The sequence below is a fragment of the Catharus ustulatus genome, chromosome 4 (assembly GCF_009819885.2).
Source record: "Catharus ustulatus isolate bCatUst1 chromosome 4, bCatUst1.pri.v2, whole genome shotgun sequence".
Taxonomy (NCBI): Eukaryota; Metazoa; Chordata; class Aves; order Passeriformes; family Turdidae; genus Catharus; species Catharus ustulatus.
The window spans coordinates 43824419-43841537 of NC_046224.1; the positions used below are offsets into that span (position 1 = coordinate 43824419).

General features: G+C 38.1%; 1 protein-coding gene across 4 annotated transcripts in view; it reads right to left on the reverse strand.

Annotated features, from left to right (window-relative positions):
* The window catches only part of LRRIQ1 (leucine rich repeats and IQ motif containing 1), a 104500-nt gene extending 90714 nt beyond the window's left edge, over window positions 1–13786 (reverse strand). For 3 of the 4 annotated variants that reach the window (XM_033058867.1, XM_033058866.1, XM_033058864.1), the window contains exons 1-10: window positions 13629–13786; window positions 12800–12962; window positions 11370–11466; window positions 10281–10351; window positions 8027–8129; window positions 6937–7139; window positions 4983–5057; window positions 3600–4805; window positions 2682–2834; window positions 1346–1496 (exon numbers count right to left, since the gene is read on the reverse strand). In XM_033058867.1, coding sequence (XP_032914758.1) covers window positions 1346–1496; window positions 2682–2834; window positions 3600–4805; window positions 4983–5057; window positions 6937–7139; window positions 8027–8129; window positions 10281–10351; window positions 11370–11466; window positions 12800–12928 — 2188 coding nt within the window. In that variant the 5' untranslated portion in view covers window positions 12929–12962; window positions 13629–13786. The remainder of the gene's footprint in view (window positions 1–1345; window positions 1497–2681; window positions 2835–3599; window positions 4806–4982; window positions 5058–6936; window positions 7140–8026; window positions 8130–10280; window positions 10352–11369; window positions 11467–12799; window positions 12963–13628) is intronic. The other variant, XM_033058868.1, reaches the window with a different exon arrangement.
* Window positions 13787–17119: the final 3333 nt, after the last annotated feature.

Here is a 17119-nt window from a genome sequence, read left to right on the forward strand (position 1 = left end):
TCAATGACAGGAAAAAAGAATAAAAAGAGAAATCATAGTACACCAGAAATTCCCTACAATAATATTAAGACTTAAATACTATAAATGTAAATAAGCTTTACTACATGGTGCTGGAGCTTCTAAAATTGCTAAGGGACATCCTGCAAGATTTATAGATGGGAGGGATATCCTAACTTTTTATAACCCACAAATCCATTTTTATGCATTCTGTGCACCGACTCAATATGTTATGATATGAAACAAATCCTGTATTATGCAGCTGCCTTAACCTAAAATCCTCAAAGCAATTCCAGAGAGGAAGAAACCCCATATTGGAAGATGATGTTTGTGAACATTTATTTACCCACTTGAATTTATAAAAGACTCAGTAACTGTAGCAGTGCATTGCACAAAAGAGAAAGTACTGGAGGAATTTACTCCACTTGGGCTGTATGAAGTTACCACGCTTCACACCGATGCCACATTCTTAAATGTCATCTACTAAAACAATATCATTCTTACAGTAATCTTGCAGACATTTTTATCAAATGAGATTAATCTGAATAAGAATCTTATCAAGCACTATTTTCCACAACCACACAGATGAAACTTTTAAACCATTTTATTTTACTCTTCCTCATTAGAGTACTGATATGCTTTTACAGTAAACATTGATTTCTCAGCACTTTTATTCTCACATATTAAAAATTTTCTCCAGGAGTACTAACATTTACACATATTGGCAAAAATTATTGATAATATCTTCGTTAAAGTTTTTACATCTACAGATTTTTTTTAAGCTTTCCCATTTTCTTACACCTTTGCCGTTTATCATGGAACTATATTTTCCATGTTCATAGGATTACTTAACAGTCTTATTTAACAGTGGAACTACTTCTTATTTACAAGTCTTACATGAATGTGTTTCATCTATGAGCTTAATAATTGTTTTTAATTGTTTTCCTATTGTCCAGCAGACTCAAGACAGACAATATGATTTCTATATAACTACTTACTGTGTCAGTCAGGAATACTCTGCAATTCCCTACAATTGCATGGCTAGTCTTTGCTTTCATTATGTCTGTAGATAAGCTGAACTCAGGCTACTCACATATTCCAGCTAACTTAGTGCAGATAACATTAGTGGCCCTTCCAGAAAGATTTTAATTCTCTTTGGCTGACAATAGTTACATTGTCTGCTAGATGGAATACATGGGAGCACCTAAGCCATGCTTTAAGATGCAGGTTTTTTCCCCAAGTCTGTCTCCTTGGGCTTAGCAGCCGACTGGCTCTAAATCCAAGGGGTGTATAATTCTGAATATAAACTGCATAACTATTGTTATACAAATTGGCATAATTTTCTTACCAATTCGAGTGATTCTATTGTAGGAAAGTTCAAGATTTTGGAGATTTTTGCATCCATCTAAGCCATAAACTGATGAAAGACAGTTCTTATTCAGAATGAGAATACAGAGATTTTCCAGATTTGCACAGTCAATTACCTGAATGTCATTCTCCTGCAATAAAACAAAATGAGAATATTAAATAGCATCTGAAGTGAAGTAGCATAACTAATTAAAAATATAGCAGATTGCCTTCATTAGCATATTTCATCCTAAACTCTTAGCTAGGAGTAAGGGCATCTCTATTTTTCCATTAGGGAAAAAAAAAAAATCATGAGTCCTAGAAACGACTTTTTGTGTCCTGCTAAAATAGAACAAGAATGTATCTTGAACTTCATTCTGGCTCTGAAAATGCCCAAAGTTGAAACAAAAAAAAAAAGCATAAAAATAAGTTAAGAACAGAGCAGTCTCTTCCATATGCGTTTTCCTACCTCCTGAAACCCAAGGAGACTGAACTAAAAACTGCATAGGAACATTATATTTACTAGGTGCTAAAGAAGACAGCTGTAATTTTGCTGGAATCCTATTTACTAATAGCAAAAGTCTGCATTTAGAGATACTTCAGTCACAAACATTAACACTATTCTAAGCTAACATTCTTCCTCCAATGCATCCTTCTTTTTAAACTTTCCCTTCCCCAGGTCATTTTAATAATGCTTCCTCAGATTTCTCTTTCACTATTTGCTGTGCTTGGTCTTTTCATCTGGAAAATGTTGTTGTTAAAACACATGAAATTAAAAATGTGAACAAAGCTGTTTCATGTAAATTGCCAAGTTCTGGAACATTGATGCAATATGGAGAAAAAGTTGTCTTAAGACATTAAACAGGGCCATGTAAGACACTGTGCAGTACCAAATACCCAAACATTAGGCCTCTAGTATAACTCACAATAAGTACTATTCCTTGAGCATATATGTTACTAATTTTAATTAATATTCAAGGTGTGTCTTGCAAAGGACTCTTCTACATACTCTTGCTCAAGCTGAGCACCTGCTATGGTGAATAGTATCTGCCCACTCATCAACCAGAGACTGAGATAACGAAGATCTATGCTAATGCTAATATTAGACTGATGTTTTCTTAGTATAAGTTGAATCATTTGCAGCATGTTGTTTTTTGTTATTTGCACCATAAATCTGCTGGTATAACTTTGTTCATATTTGGGAGTATTTTGTTGCTTTTCCTACACTCTTAAGGCTAAAAGTTATATATTCAGTTGGACACAACTACACAATCAACTAAGGAGCAAAACTGACAGTTCTCCTCATGTTACAACAAAGAATCAAATATGCTTGGTACCTCCACATTGATATACTTCAGGTCTTTGCAGCTACTTAGTCCTTCCAGTGCAACCAGTCCACAGCGCCTCAGAGTCAAAACTTGAAGATTTGAACACTCAGATAAGGTTGAGAGGCTACAAGCTGGCAAATCTTCGAGCGTAAGCGTTGTGACCTACATGCAATTATTGATAAATAAAACTAATGTTTTGTATATTGAACATTCATTGCAAAACATATATGGTAACATATACGGTAATTTTCTTTAAGGTGAAAAAGAGAACAAAACTACAATCTAGTAATTTTTTATAAAATGCAAGCAACTAATGGCAATCTGATCTGTTCAATGGGAAAAGCTAGCATGAAAACAATAGTCACAGTATCATAAATAATGAGTGTAGAAAAGACAAAAACAGTTCAGACTAAAAGTGTGTATAGCCTAGTAGGCCATTCTCAGAATGGATATCAAGATGAGAGCACAGAGCATGCATACAATGCTAAGTCAATAAGTGGTAAGAAAAATAAGTCCTGGGAACCAGGAGATGTCCTTTATGGCAAAACACTATATATAAGTGGATCGGTAATGTCTTGTTTTTAGAAGGGACTGTTCTTCTCAAAACTCTGAAGGGGCCAGTTGAGCAGGAGCTGAAATGTGGGCCTTTATACAAAGGCAAAACCTTGTTAATTTAGCTCTTGCCTTTAAAGGGATAATATTATTAATCATCTGAAGACCAATACCACACCAGTCTGCTTCACAACACTCACAGGAATTCAAAAGTCATTGTCATTGCCCTTATTCTGCACCTGGGCATAGGAATTCTCACAATATCTATTTCCTGCTCAACAATAAACAGCATTCTGCCAACATACCAAACAGAAAAGAACCAAAAAAAGTGATAGTCTGTCTCCCCATTTCATTCTCAAACTTTCATATAGCTACCTGCTGCAAGGTCCTCCAAGGGCCACTATGAATTATCTTTTCTGTACTTAGTGGAGGCATCTTGCTAACTGAACTTTTCCTTAGTTGGTTTCTTATAGTTACTTGTTTTCTTTGGTTTTCTTCATATATTTTGGACCAAGATTTGCATGTGTTCATCCAGTTTATTCTCTTCTTTTCAATATCATCAGGAAAAATTACTTTACTAGAAGAATCTGCCACATCTTGATGACTGTCCCAGGTGTCTCTGACTTCTTCAGTAATACTTTCCATCAGAAATAAAGTTTTCTTCACAGTTTCATACTGAGAAAATCGATCTTTAATTTCCCTGTTACTAGCATTTGGCTGGACATTTGGTGGGCATATGCAGCATATGCACTTTGCCTTATTTTCTACCATGTCATTAGCACCAAAGTTAAGAGATTCATCCTTTGAAATATGGCCATTTGAAACTTTATCAAGGTAACTTGTTTGTGAGTGATTTTCTTCTACTTGTGTTACTGAATTAATATATAAGCTCTCATTACTCACTTGAGAAGAGTGTTCCTTCTCAGAGTCTAGCACACTTGGTGTCAAATTTCTTTCTGCTGGAATCATCCTATTATTTGTTTCATCCATCATTTCAGCATGTTTTTCTTTTTGTTCCTCTACTTCTTTATTTAGTTCCTCCTTCTCTTCTCTTATGACTTTCACATTTTCTGTCTTATTATCCTTTTTTATGTTTTCTATGTTATTTTCTACATTTTCACTCATCACAGCTTCTGCTCTTTTTGGTTCTAATTTTATTTCTTCTTCTCTTCTTATTTGCAGTTGTTTTTCTCTTTCCAATCTCAGGCTTTCTTTCTTTTTCTCATATTCCTCACACCTCCTCAACTGTTTCAAATATTCTTGTCTTTCAAGCTCTTGTCTCTTTCTTTCCTCTTTTCTCCTTAACCTGTTTTCTTCCATTCGCCTGTTCAGCTCTTCCTCTCTTTCTTTCATTTCTTGCTCTATTTCCTCTAGTATTTTCTGCTTCTTTCTCATTTCATATTTCCATTGTTTTAAAATGGGAGCATATTTTTTACGGACTAAAAATGCTCTAAATCTAGCTTGGATTTTCACAGCTGCTGTATTCTGTTGTTCAGCCAGTTGTTGTCTTTCTTTTGCTTTCTGTTCTTCCAAGGCCTTTTTCTCCTCTTCCATTTGCAACTGTAGCTTCAAGATTAATTCCTAGGCCAAAACAATTAGAACAGACTTCAACCACTTTTGAATTGGGACAGGTATTGGCATAAATTTATCATTAATAAACAGAATCTAGTATATTAATTGTTCCATTATAACATTTATTCTCAAATATATAACAGCAAACTCACAGTCTTTTGACAAGAGCTCATTGTACAACCTTACCTTGTGTTTCCTCATTTTGTCTCTCCAAGCTTCCTCTTCTTTCTGCAACTCATCTTCTATTGCAGCTTGGCGTTTCTGCAAAACAAATTAACTTAAATGAATATTGTACAAAACACAGAACAACACAAAACCTCCTCTCTCCAATCTCACCTATGTTCTTGACTTTCCAACAATCCAATTTTGTGAATTCCTGAATTCAAATGAGAAACTGAGCCATATGTGGATCAAAATAAACAACCGGACACTTGCATCAGTAATGTAGCTTTGGTCATGTAGTGAGAGATGCATACATTCAGGAAGTCAGCATCTTGGTACTGACCCAAACTGCTGCCACCTTCCTCTCCAAGATCTGTACTACTATTGAGGATGAAAACTAGTTATGAAACTATTCAAAGTACAGGCAGAAAACAGAAACATATCTGAATAATAGCATGAACAATCTCCCTTTAATTGCACTGGTATGTACTGATAATATTAAAATAGTTCAAATGGAAATTTTGTTCAGTAAAGCTAAATAAATTTTTGTGACTGAAATTGCTTCTCAATGGGAAATGAAAGTTCAAGTCCACTTTCTCACTATTTGCAAATAAATAGCATTTCCCTCCTTGCCCAACTTAACCTCAATCAGAAAAATAGTCTCAATCAGACTTTAAGTTAGCAGCCAGAAAGTTATGTAAGTAACTAAAAACCAGGTTGATCCAGAACCACATAACTCATGGTGGAACCAAGACATATCAACCAAATCAAATATGGAGGGCATGAAGGAAGTAGTTCAAAGCAATCACTTTCAACTTGGAGCATTAAGTCTCCCAGGTGTCTAAGCACTGGTTTTCATGGGTATTCAGAAGCATGCTGTTCAGAAAACAAGAGACCAGGCACCTAGATCCTTCTTCAATGGGAAAAGTTAGACTCTATCTCTCACCTCAAAAAAAACCATTCCTGCAACAGCAGTATCAAAATGCTTAAATGTGGCCATGCCCCTCTTTCTCTAGAGAAAGCCATCCTACAATCAAAAATTATTTGTAACAGCAAAGAGTCAAGAAGTGCTGTTAGTTTTTCTGACCTTTTGAAAAGACAGCTATAGAGGACACTGAATTGGCCTTCAGAGATCAAATATCTTTTCATTTATCAAGACCTTCCTTACTACTGGTGACTTGAATTACCTTGCTGGTGCCAAGGTGCCCACCTCTTCAGAAAGCCACAAATTAGTTAACCGAAAATGTAGTGTAAATGCACCCTTCAAACACACTTATTTAGGCTAAATAATAAAATTCTGTGACCTCACAAGTACAGTATCTGAGAGTTACACTTCTTCATGTTCTTATGCTCCTTTATCCTTTATGATGCTCCACCCACTATAGCAAAATAGGACTAGACAGTCTGAGAGTGCAACTAAACAATGTGTTGAGTCATCATCTGTTGGGGCACAACTTAGTAGATGAATCCTGAGTAAGTTGTCCAGATAAAGATGGGAAAAGCAAGTATTGTAACTTTTACCTAGATGAAGAACAGCACCATCATTGCTGAACTGAATAATTTTGGTTCTGATTACTTCCTTTAAGATTTTAACATTGAAACGTGAAACTGGGGTGGGAGGTCCAAACTAGCTAAGTATTTTCTATTAGGTCACAGTGACTATTTTTCATTTGTGATTAATTTCAGCACGACTCTTATTTCCAGTACTTTGGCTGTTTTCATAATATAAAAACTTTGTAAAGGCAAAGCTTAAGGAATAATTTAAAATTTTGCATAGCAAATTCACTCACTATCAATTAAACAGTGAACAAATAACAATCAATGGACTATACTTAAATATGTTTTACATATCATTGGCAACACAAGTAGACAGGGTTTAAGTCAGTCACACAGCTTGAGATAGTAGTCTCTTTTTCACATTAGAGCTTGAATTCAGGTAGTCTAGATTGGAACAGATTGGTTTAATATCATTCATTACCTTAAGAAGATGATCTAATTTTATTCTTTCAGCCTCAAATTGCTCCAGATGCTGCAACCTTCTTGCGTGTTCCTCTTCATTCTTTTTTTCCCGTGATTCTCTCTCAACATTCCACTTTTTCATCTTCTCATCTTCAAGCTCAAGTGCTGGTTTACACTCTTCTACTTCACAATGGGCAAGACTTATGTTCATTTTAAGACCAGCTATTAATCAACAAGAAAACATTTCATTTAATTTCCTAATAAGCACTGAGGAACATTAAACAGTCTTAAGGTATTTCACAAGAAAATGATCCTATGATGATATAGCAAGCAATATGTATCTGATTTCTATATATATTATATAATATACACACGAAATCAGAACTACAGCACAAGTCCTTTCCATCAGATGTGTTTTATTATTATCCTGAACACTTCCTGACTCTGCAACTACTATGCTTATTCCAAAAATGTACAACGCAGGATTGCAGAGGATGTCTTTTGTGGCTGTTACTGGGGCCTTCAGCACCGATATGCTCCAGCCTAACTCATCCAAAGGCCTTGGTAAAGGAACATTCCCATCCAATGTGACAACAAAAAAAACCAAAACAGCTGCCCAAACAAACAAAAAACCAAAAATCCAACCAAACAAAAAAACAACACAAAAACAAAACCCCAACAAAAATGGCAACCAAAAAAAAAATCCAAAAAAAACCCAAAAACCAGAACCCCAACCAAAAAACAACAACAACAAAAAAACCTAAACAAAAAAACAACTAAAAAACACAAAAAAATCCCCACACCAAAAAAGCTCCAAACAAACAAAAAAAAGCCGTGGCCAAAGTAGAACACGCTCAGTGCCTCTGAGCCACTTTCATTTCTGAGTGGTATTTTTTTAATACTAATTTTCATGATGATTTTGTCATCTTGAAATGAGATAAAAGCAGATGTGTTTATTTATGTCCAATTCATCAAGTATCAACCCCTGTTGTATACTGAAATGTGAAATTCTTTAAAAAGAATGCTATGCTAACTTATGACAACACAAAAGCAGGAAATAGCGATATGTTAAAGATCAACTCAACCAAATGAATAATGTGCTTGATTACCTGTAAAAAAGTGGTCATCAGTGCCCATTTCATCACTGATGGACTGCCTAAAATCAGGTGTTCTAGCAAGCTTCAAGTCTTCATTTTCAACTTCAAGCAGTATCTAACACAGTTTAAAATTTTTATTAAAAAACAAGAAACTTAATTTAAAAGCAGAACATTGTAAAAATCTTCCAGACAAGGATAAGCTTTTTGTTATATGACAAGTACGGCAATGTGAAACTTACTACTAACTGGAATCCTTACACATTGAATAATGCAAACATATCAGTCAAAATTTTGTTTTCCACAGTAACAAATATTTTAGTATTTATCAAAATACATAATATTTTGATGGATTTAAAAAATATATTTAATATTTTGACTTGGAAAAATGAATGTCTTGCATTTGAGGTTTATTTTACTTTCTGTGAAATGAAGCAGTATATGCATGAAAACTGTTAAACTGTTATGCACACTGGAGAAGAACCAGTTACAGAGCAAATTTTTAAGAAAACTATTTCAAAATAATATTATGGGCACAAGGATTGCTATATTTATTTCATTGTTCTTTACTGGCAAGTAATCTATTCCTCCTCATTTATCATCTGTTCATCACATGCTTTAGGCCTATATTAATATTTGTAATGCAGCTGAAGTCACATGAAGTTATTGTGCTGTTTTAAACAATGGTCTTCTGAGAACAAAAAAAATTGTGTTTGCAAGTGTGCTCACTAATAAAAGCCAGGCAGAAAATTAAAAGTGATTAAATTAAATACAGTTTTAGATTTTTGTAAGAAAACTTCAGCGAGTTATTAGTCAAATCCTATGAAAATATAGAAGCACTCTTGTTCATAACTCTTGATTTGTCTTTGAAATGCACAGAGATTACTATGTTTATATTTTCGGCAATATAATGGAATATACTAGGAGCAAGATTAATAGTAGTACATCTTCCTGATCATCGTAAAAAAATAAGATCAGAGAAGCTTAAAAGTGCAATCATAATATTAAGAAAATATTCTGAAAATAATTAGAAATAAAGGATTATTCAGTTTTGTTTAATTTTGTGCAATTTTGTGCTCAATATCTCATAATTTATTTCAAATTTGAAAGCTTATAGACATAGTCTATTACAGTTGATGTCCTAAAGAATTACAGTAAATTCACGAATACAAGCCACACTGAGTATAAGCCCCATCTCTGGGTGTTGGCAAACATTTCGGTTTTTGTCCATAAATAAGCCGCACCCGAATATAAGCCGCTCTGTCGTTCACAGCGAGGACCCACATGCAGCAAAGTTGCCAATTAGTAACAGAACCGTGGGAGGGCGGGGTTTACTGGCTGAGCTAAGGTTGTGCCGGCTCGGTCCGCTAGGGGTTGCTGACAGGGCCAGGTGGCCCAGCCCGGTGCTGCCGCTCGGGGCCGGCCGCCGCTGCTGCCACTGGGCTCGGCGCCGCCCGCCGCTTGGGGCTGGCCGCTGCGGCCACTGGGCTCGGTCACCCCGGGTCAGCGTTGCCCCGCGGTGGCAGGCAGGGACGGAGCTTCCCCCGCTCCTACGGCAGCGGCGGCGGGTGGGGACGGAGTTTTCCCGCGCCCGTGGCGCCGGCGGCGGGGGGGAACGGAGTTTCCTCGCTCCTGCCGCGGCGGCGGCGGGTCAGGATGGAGCCTGCCTGCTCCTGCCGCGGCGGGCGGGGACAGAGCACCCCGCCTCCTCCCTGAGCCGCGGCAATGGTTGTGCGGGGCTCCCGTCGGCTCCCCGGGCCGCGGCAATGGCGGCGCGGGTTTCCCCACCCCCGCCCCGGGTCGCGGCAATGGCTGCGCGGGGCCCCCCCGTCTCTCCCCTGGGCTGCGGCAGAGGAGGAAAGAGAGCTCTCCTGCCTCTCTCCCCACCCCCCGTGTTGCCTGCAGGGAGCCAGGGCAACAGAGTAACACTGTAACAATCACGGAATGCCGGCTTTTACTGGCAGGTGCTTGGCTCGGCACCCTGGCTGGCACGTCTGGGGTTGTAAATGTCAGAAAATTATTCTCATATTAGCCGCCCCCGAGTATTAGCCGCACTTCCGGGTTTCCACCAAAATTTTTGTCAAATTGCTGCGGCTTGTATTCGTGAAATTACTGTATATATAGAAACTCAATACTTTATGAAAAATCTGACAGAAAAAAAATGAACACATTTATAGGCCTCCTTAGGAAGCCACCAAAGCAAGTCTAAATTATCTAAATTATTTAATAGAATTTTGTTCACAATAAATACTGTATAAATAAAAAATACCTTTTCATTAAATTGTTTTGAATCTTCATTTGATTCAGAAGGATAGCAAGAAACTATTTCATAAATGTCACCTAAAGAAAAAAATAAAGAAAAAATAAAAATAAATAAAAAATTTAGTTCAGAGAGAAAATTTAGTTAGAGAGAAAACCAGCGCTCAGTTTTGGTCTACAATGTCTATCCACTCCATTTGTTTAAACGAAAACATAGGGGTTTTTTTCTTTCCTTCCTCTTTTTCCCTTTTTTTCCTTTTCTTCCTTTTTTCTCCTCCAGTTTTACTTAAAAATGTATGGGAATCATTTATCTACATTAAAAGCAGAAAACACATGTAACAGAAACAGACACAATGATCCTGTAAGAATACAGTGATAGCAAATATGAAAGAGAATTCCAGATCATGAAACGCAGAAAACATTTTCTGTACAGAAAAATACAGTAGCACTATTATCAGATAGGTCAAAACTTGACAAAGATCTATAAAAACAATGAAAAAGAGTAAGACTGCATTAAAAAAAAAGAATAAATAGGGATGTTCCTCAGAGACCAAAGTTTGTAGTCAATATTGAATTTCTGGTCATCAAGCCTGTTGTACAAATGGAACAGACATATCTGGCATATAAACTATGAGCTTGGCTTCAGTCACAGAGATGATAGCAGTATTTTTTTTGCTAATTAACAGTCATTTCATCCAATGAGAGCTTGGGCATCTCTCAAGACAGACTTTAAATACATCCTATGGGAGTCAATTGTATCTGAACTCTGTATTTCAGCTCCTACTGACTTCATTTTAGATTTTCATGAAGAGTCTGACCAGGGCTCTGTCTCAGAGAGTAATATCACAACTTGCCTTCTTTAGCATTAGATGAGTCTTTAGAAAAGTTTAATTTCTGCTCAGTTGTTACTTCAAGAAGATAGCATGGCTTTATTCCTAGAGATTTTCATCATGCATTCAGAAGCTAATGGAATAGGTTTCACTGCTTCTACTTAAAAGTTTCCATTATTTTACTGATGCATGTTAGTCTAACTTCCACTGGCAATATGAGCTATACAAACATTTTAACTGTGATTCATGCTTACTAGTACTTTGCTCACCTTCCATGTCCTGCAGTATAAGCTTTTCAGCATCTTGATTGCTTCTCTTGATAAAGTTTAAATAGGAGACAACTGATTCTGGTAAGTCATCTGAATCCTAGAAAAACACAACCTTTGACATATATTCTACATTTTCATCTCACAGGCTTGAAAAGAGGTAAATATTTGACATAATAGAATGAAGAGTTGTTTTGGCTTCACCTATAAAGCACTGATAGGTGATAGATGAAGATTTAGCAGCAATTTTCCACCAAAATTTTTTCAGATTCCTACACTCTTCTGGTTGTCTTATCACTCAGTGAACAATTAATAATAACAACAACAACAACAACAACAATAATAATAAAAAATTAATAATTCTAATTTTAATTGCATTCTTATCATCTCCAGAAAAACATTTCAATAAATTATTGTGTTTATAACTGTGTTGGAACAAGAAATTAAAGAAAAAGAATAAGATAAAAATTAGCAAATACCTGTGAGGCACAGGATCTTTTTCTTTAAAATGTTTAGACTCCTTACAAAATAAATCAATTTTAAATTTACTAATGCTTAAAGTATGCACGTAGAACCAATGCTTCAGTTTTCTTCATTACATAGAAACTTTCTATTCAAAAGACTGTCTTTAATGTCAAAATTTTGGGAAAATAGACTGCCTTCTCTCAGATGTGCAAATTGTGGTAGATATTGCTGACAATTAGTATGTGAGTGTGTACACACTTATCACTGATGCCTTTGCCTATGTCATGTGAAACATGATTTATGACCAATATTGTCTAGCCTTGTCAATCCCATTCCTATGAATCTGAAAGATTAAAATGGCAGAAAAGGACCTAAATAACTGATTTTATTTCAGAGGAAAGGTGCTTCCCAAAATAAGAAGTCATCCAAGAAAGAGGACTTGAAGAACCCATTTATATTAAATTAGTATCTGGAAATCTTATAAGAAATCTCCTAAACCAGTCTCCTGTAAGATTAAAATACAGATTTCAGTGAAGAATCATCAGTTTATTCATCCAGATTTAATCTACCTCATCTTCCAGCTTCAGAGGTTTCTAAAACAAAATCCCCAGGTCTGATCTTCTCAAGCAGAATGCTGATATTAATCTCACTTATCGTACTTTCACCACTGGAGGTTACATTTTTCATGAAGCAATATTACCAAGACAACTTTTTAGAAGAACTCCTCAGGTTAGGTGTGTTCAGGAAAATGTTCACTCATCAAATGGGCTTTCCAATGCCAACACTACTTTTGTACTTTTTGTGTTTTTTGTGCTTTTTGTAATTTTTGTACAAATGTTCACTCGTCAAATGGGCTTTCCAATGCCAACACTACTTTTGTACTCTTTGTATTTTTTGTGCTTTTTGAACTTTTTGTACTTTTTGTACTTTAGCACTGCAGAAGCAGTTTTAGCTCACTGCGTACTTACTGTCTCACTGTCACTCGAGGGCTCGTCTGATACATCTGAGTCAGGATCATCTGTTCCAAACGAAGAAATACTCACTCTGTCTAATTCCATTTCTAGTTCTTTTTCAATTGCTTCAATATCTTCCGACATTTTACTTCCCACAGTGTCTTATCTGTTTTGAAAGCTACACAAAAAAAGAACCTTTCAACACAGCATGACTTAAAATGAAGAGAGTCCTCATTTAGCCTGAGTTCATTCAGATGTACTTACTGAACGGTTGGCTTAAAACATGAAAACCTCATTCCGTATTAACAAGCAAAGAATAACATTATCTTGTGATAAGAGAATCCTCCTCAGGCTATCCCTTATAATTTTGCAAATATCATTACATTTCAATATTTAAAACCTCCTCATGCCCTCTACTTTCTCACAAGGATTTTTTTTTCCAGCCCTAGTAGCTACAAAGAAAACAAACAAACATTTGAACAACAAATAAAGATTAACAATTACAAAATCAGACTAAGAATATAGAAAGTACTCGATTAAGTTTTAATGATACAGAGAAAGCAGTGAGAAATCATGTAACATAGAGAAGTAAAAAACTTGTGGATGGATGCAGGCGGGGGGAAATCGGGCACACGGAGCGCATTTCTGCGGGAAGGCGAGAAGCAGATCGAGGCAGAGAGGAAACTACAACTCCCGAAAGGCAACGCGCCCAGAAGAAGCGCCACCCACCCCTGCTTCCTGACGGGCCCGTAGCACCGCCCCTTTGCATGCTGGGAATTGTAGTCCATTGCTCAGAGCCCCCGCAGTCCTGCGGTCCCCCGGTCTATTTCATGTACCCACTCACTTGTAGTTCGGTCGATTTCCTCGCGGAGCCTCCGCCTATGTGGCCGCCCCTGGACACAGGCCTCCCCTCTGCCCTGAAATTCCGCGTCTGCCAACAGCGGATGGTCCGGAGCTCCAGAGAGAGGACGAGAGCCCTGCACCGCGCTGCTACCGCGGGAGCGTCACCACGGCAACGGGAAACAGCGGCTCGGACGGGCAGCGAGAGGAGCCAAACTTCACCAGGAGCTGTCGTTTCGAGCTGTTGGGGCGCTGGGCAGTGCCCCTCAGCGTGGGATGGTGCGCCTCGCAGCACCCTTTTTTTTTTCTTTCTTTTTTTTCTTTCTTTTTTTTCTTTCTTTCTTTTTTTTTTTTTTTTGTTTTTTAGTTTTGGGGGGGTGTGTGTTTGTGTGTTTTGTGATTATTGTTGATTTTTGAGAGTATTTTTAATTTGCTTTTAGTTTTGGTTTGTATTTGGTTTTTTTTTTTTTAAGTCATAGACTGGAATTTAGTGTTCAAAATAAATTGCAAGTGGTAAATAACTGAAAAAAAAACCAAAAAAAACCGAAAATAAAAGCATGCTAAAACCACAGTAGCGGTGGATGAAAACACTGTGGGTTTTCTTCCATTCTTTTTGCCCAGAAAACTTCAATTAAAAATGAAAACACACCAGAAATCCCCTCTGTCTTCCCATGCAGGGGCTCGGTCATGGCTCAGAAGTGCCGGCTTTGCTGGGCTGGGCTTTGCTGGGCTGGGCTGGGCTGTGCTGAGTCGTAGAGGGACCATAGCTCAGCATGGCCCTGCTGGTCCTTCAGGAAGAGAGAAAATAATGGGAGTTAAAAAAAAAAAAGAAAAAAAAAGAAAAAAAAAAAAAAAAGGGAGACAAATACAAATTCATAGAGTCATAGAATGGTTTGTGTTGGAAGGAACCTTCAACATCATCTCTTCCCAACGACCTGCCGTGGGCAGGGACAACTTCCAGCAGGTTTCTCAGTGCCCAATCCAGCCTTGCCTTGAATACAGGGATGGGGCACCCACAGCTTCTCTGGGCAACCTGTTTTCAAGCCTCACCACCCTTTGGGGTGTAAAGAATTTCCTTGTAGAATCTAATCTAAATCTCCCCCCTTCTAAGTTTAAAACCTGACCCACTTGTCCTATGACTGTCTGTCTGTCTGTGTAAACGTCTCCCGCTGATTATTAAAAGCTGGAGAAAATGTGCAATTGGAGAATTATAGGCTAAATAGAATTCAATCTAGGAAAAGTTATACAGATCAGGCAGGGTGCAGATGATAACATTTTTGTGTGTTTGTGGGGAGCACATCTAAACCTGAGTCTGATGAGGAATACTAAGACACAAAAACAGGTATAACAAAAATTAAGAGCTAAAAGATAAATTTGGGTTTTACATAGAAAACATGCATTTTGGGAGCAATGGGAAGGATCTACCAAAAATTGTAGCAGTTTTCTCATCTACTGTTCTTAAGATAAGCTGAGTACCTTTCTGAAAATTTTAGAAGTGTTAAGCAAAAAACATTTGCTTCAAGGACAACTGCTTACAGTTTTCTCATCAGTGTTATGGATAAGCAGGGTGTTTAAATATTAAAAAAAAGAAAGCCTATCATTAGAAATCATCCTGTTTATATAATCATGTCACTGGTGAATTTACAACATGATCAACTCTTTATTCATTGATTGAATGTACACTTAATGCTTCTTTTCTAGTGGAATTATGCTGTGCACGTACTGAATAAATACCATGTCCAGTGCTTAGCAAAAAAAAATTACCAATAAAAAAGGTGTTTCATAAAAATCATAGAAAGATTTGATTTCATTTCACAAAATGATAGAATCACTATTCACTCAACTCAAAGGCTAAGCTAAACACTAGCCCTTACCCTAGCCCTAACCTAAACATAACCCTAAACTTAACCCTAACACCAACCCTAACAATACACCCCCATCCTTATGGGTGGTTGAGTTTAGAAAGAAGTAGGAGTAGCAATATTGAGGCCCTACCAGGACCACTTTGCCATTCATGTCACAGCTTTATTGTTCCTGGAGGTGTGGGTTCTTTGACTCACTCAACACTAACCCTAACCCTGATCCTAATGACGTCTTGGGAGTGTGCAGAGGTGACTGTGCCATAGGTTACACAGATTGAAAGGTGTGGATTTACCACTTGTGGCACCCTGCCCTGATGCCTGTGCAATGCCTTTTGGATTGCCAGTGTCCCTGAAGCTGTAGGTTATGCAGCTCTCTGAATCCTCACACAAACCCCAAGTGTAGCTTGTTGCTGCTGCTGAGATCCCCATCACAAGTGTTTGCACTGATTAAAAAATTGTGGAGGGAACAATCTTGGAGCTGTTCTGTGATGAAAATTCTTCATTTCACAAATTCAGAAATGAAGAGAAAACAATTGCATGTCATGGAATGACAGGAAGGGCATCAAAATGAGCCAAAATTTCCTGAAACCTGTTGCCTGTATCCAGAAAGTCAGGGTTGACCAACATAAGAAAACTTTTCAGTTAAGGATATGGTTATGTTGGACTTCAGGAAGAAATATAACATTGTTTAACCATTCTCCCTAAGGTAGGATAGACATATTCAATGCTGGTAAAGATTTTCTTGTGCAGAAACAATGTGATATAAAATGCAAGTTAATTTCTAAGGAAAATATTTTTAATTTTTAGGTAAATATTTTAAGATTACAGTAATTTCACGACCATAAGGTGCACCGGACTATAAGGCACACCCCTGAGGAGTCGGCAATATTCGCAACTTTGTAGATCAGATAAGGCGCACTGGACTATAGGGCGCACTTTTTTTTTGCAGCGAGGCTCCTCCCCCAGCTCCCTCCGTGCGGTTGCTGGATGAGGCCCCGCCTCAACCTGGCAGCCATTGGCCCCTGGGCCCGGCTGTATCCGGCAGGGGCGGTGCCACGGGCCCCCAGGCCCACCTGTATCCAGCGGGGCTGGGGCATGGCCGCCACCCCTCTGTGCTGCCTCACCGGGGCCGGGCTATGGCCGCCGCCCCTCCGTCCCGCTTCCACGGGGCTGGGGGGTGCCTCTGGAGGGGCTGTCCCACCTCCATGGTGCCAGGGCGTGTCTGTAGTGGGGCCGTCCCACCTCCACGGGGCCGGGGTGTGCCTGCCGCCGCTCCGCCCCGCCTCCACCCAGCAGCCGTGGCCCTGCCGGCTCTCCCCGCGGCTCGCAGCTTTCACTTCCGAGTAGGCAAATTTCTGAACTTTGTCCATCAGGTAAGGCACACTGAACTACAAGGCGCACTTCTGGGTTTGGGGGAAAATTTTAGTCAAAAGGGTGCACCTTATAGTCGTGAACTTACTGTAACTGAATTATTATTAAAGTTTCTCAGAATAAATCTTTGAAACCACATAGGTAATACAAGAGAACTATTGCAGATTCCAGTTTTCAGATTGAATATATAACTGTTCAGATTGAATATATAACTGTTCAGGAGGCTTTTTCTTAAAAAAATGCATCACACCACTGCTTGAAT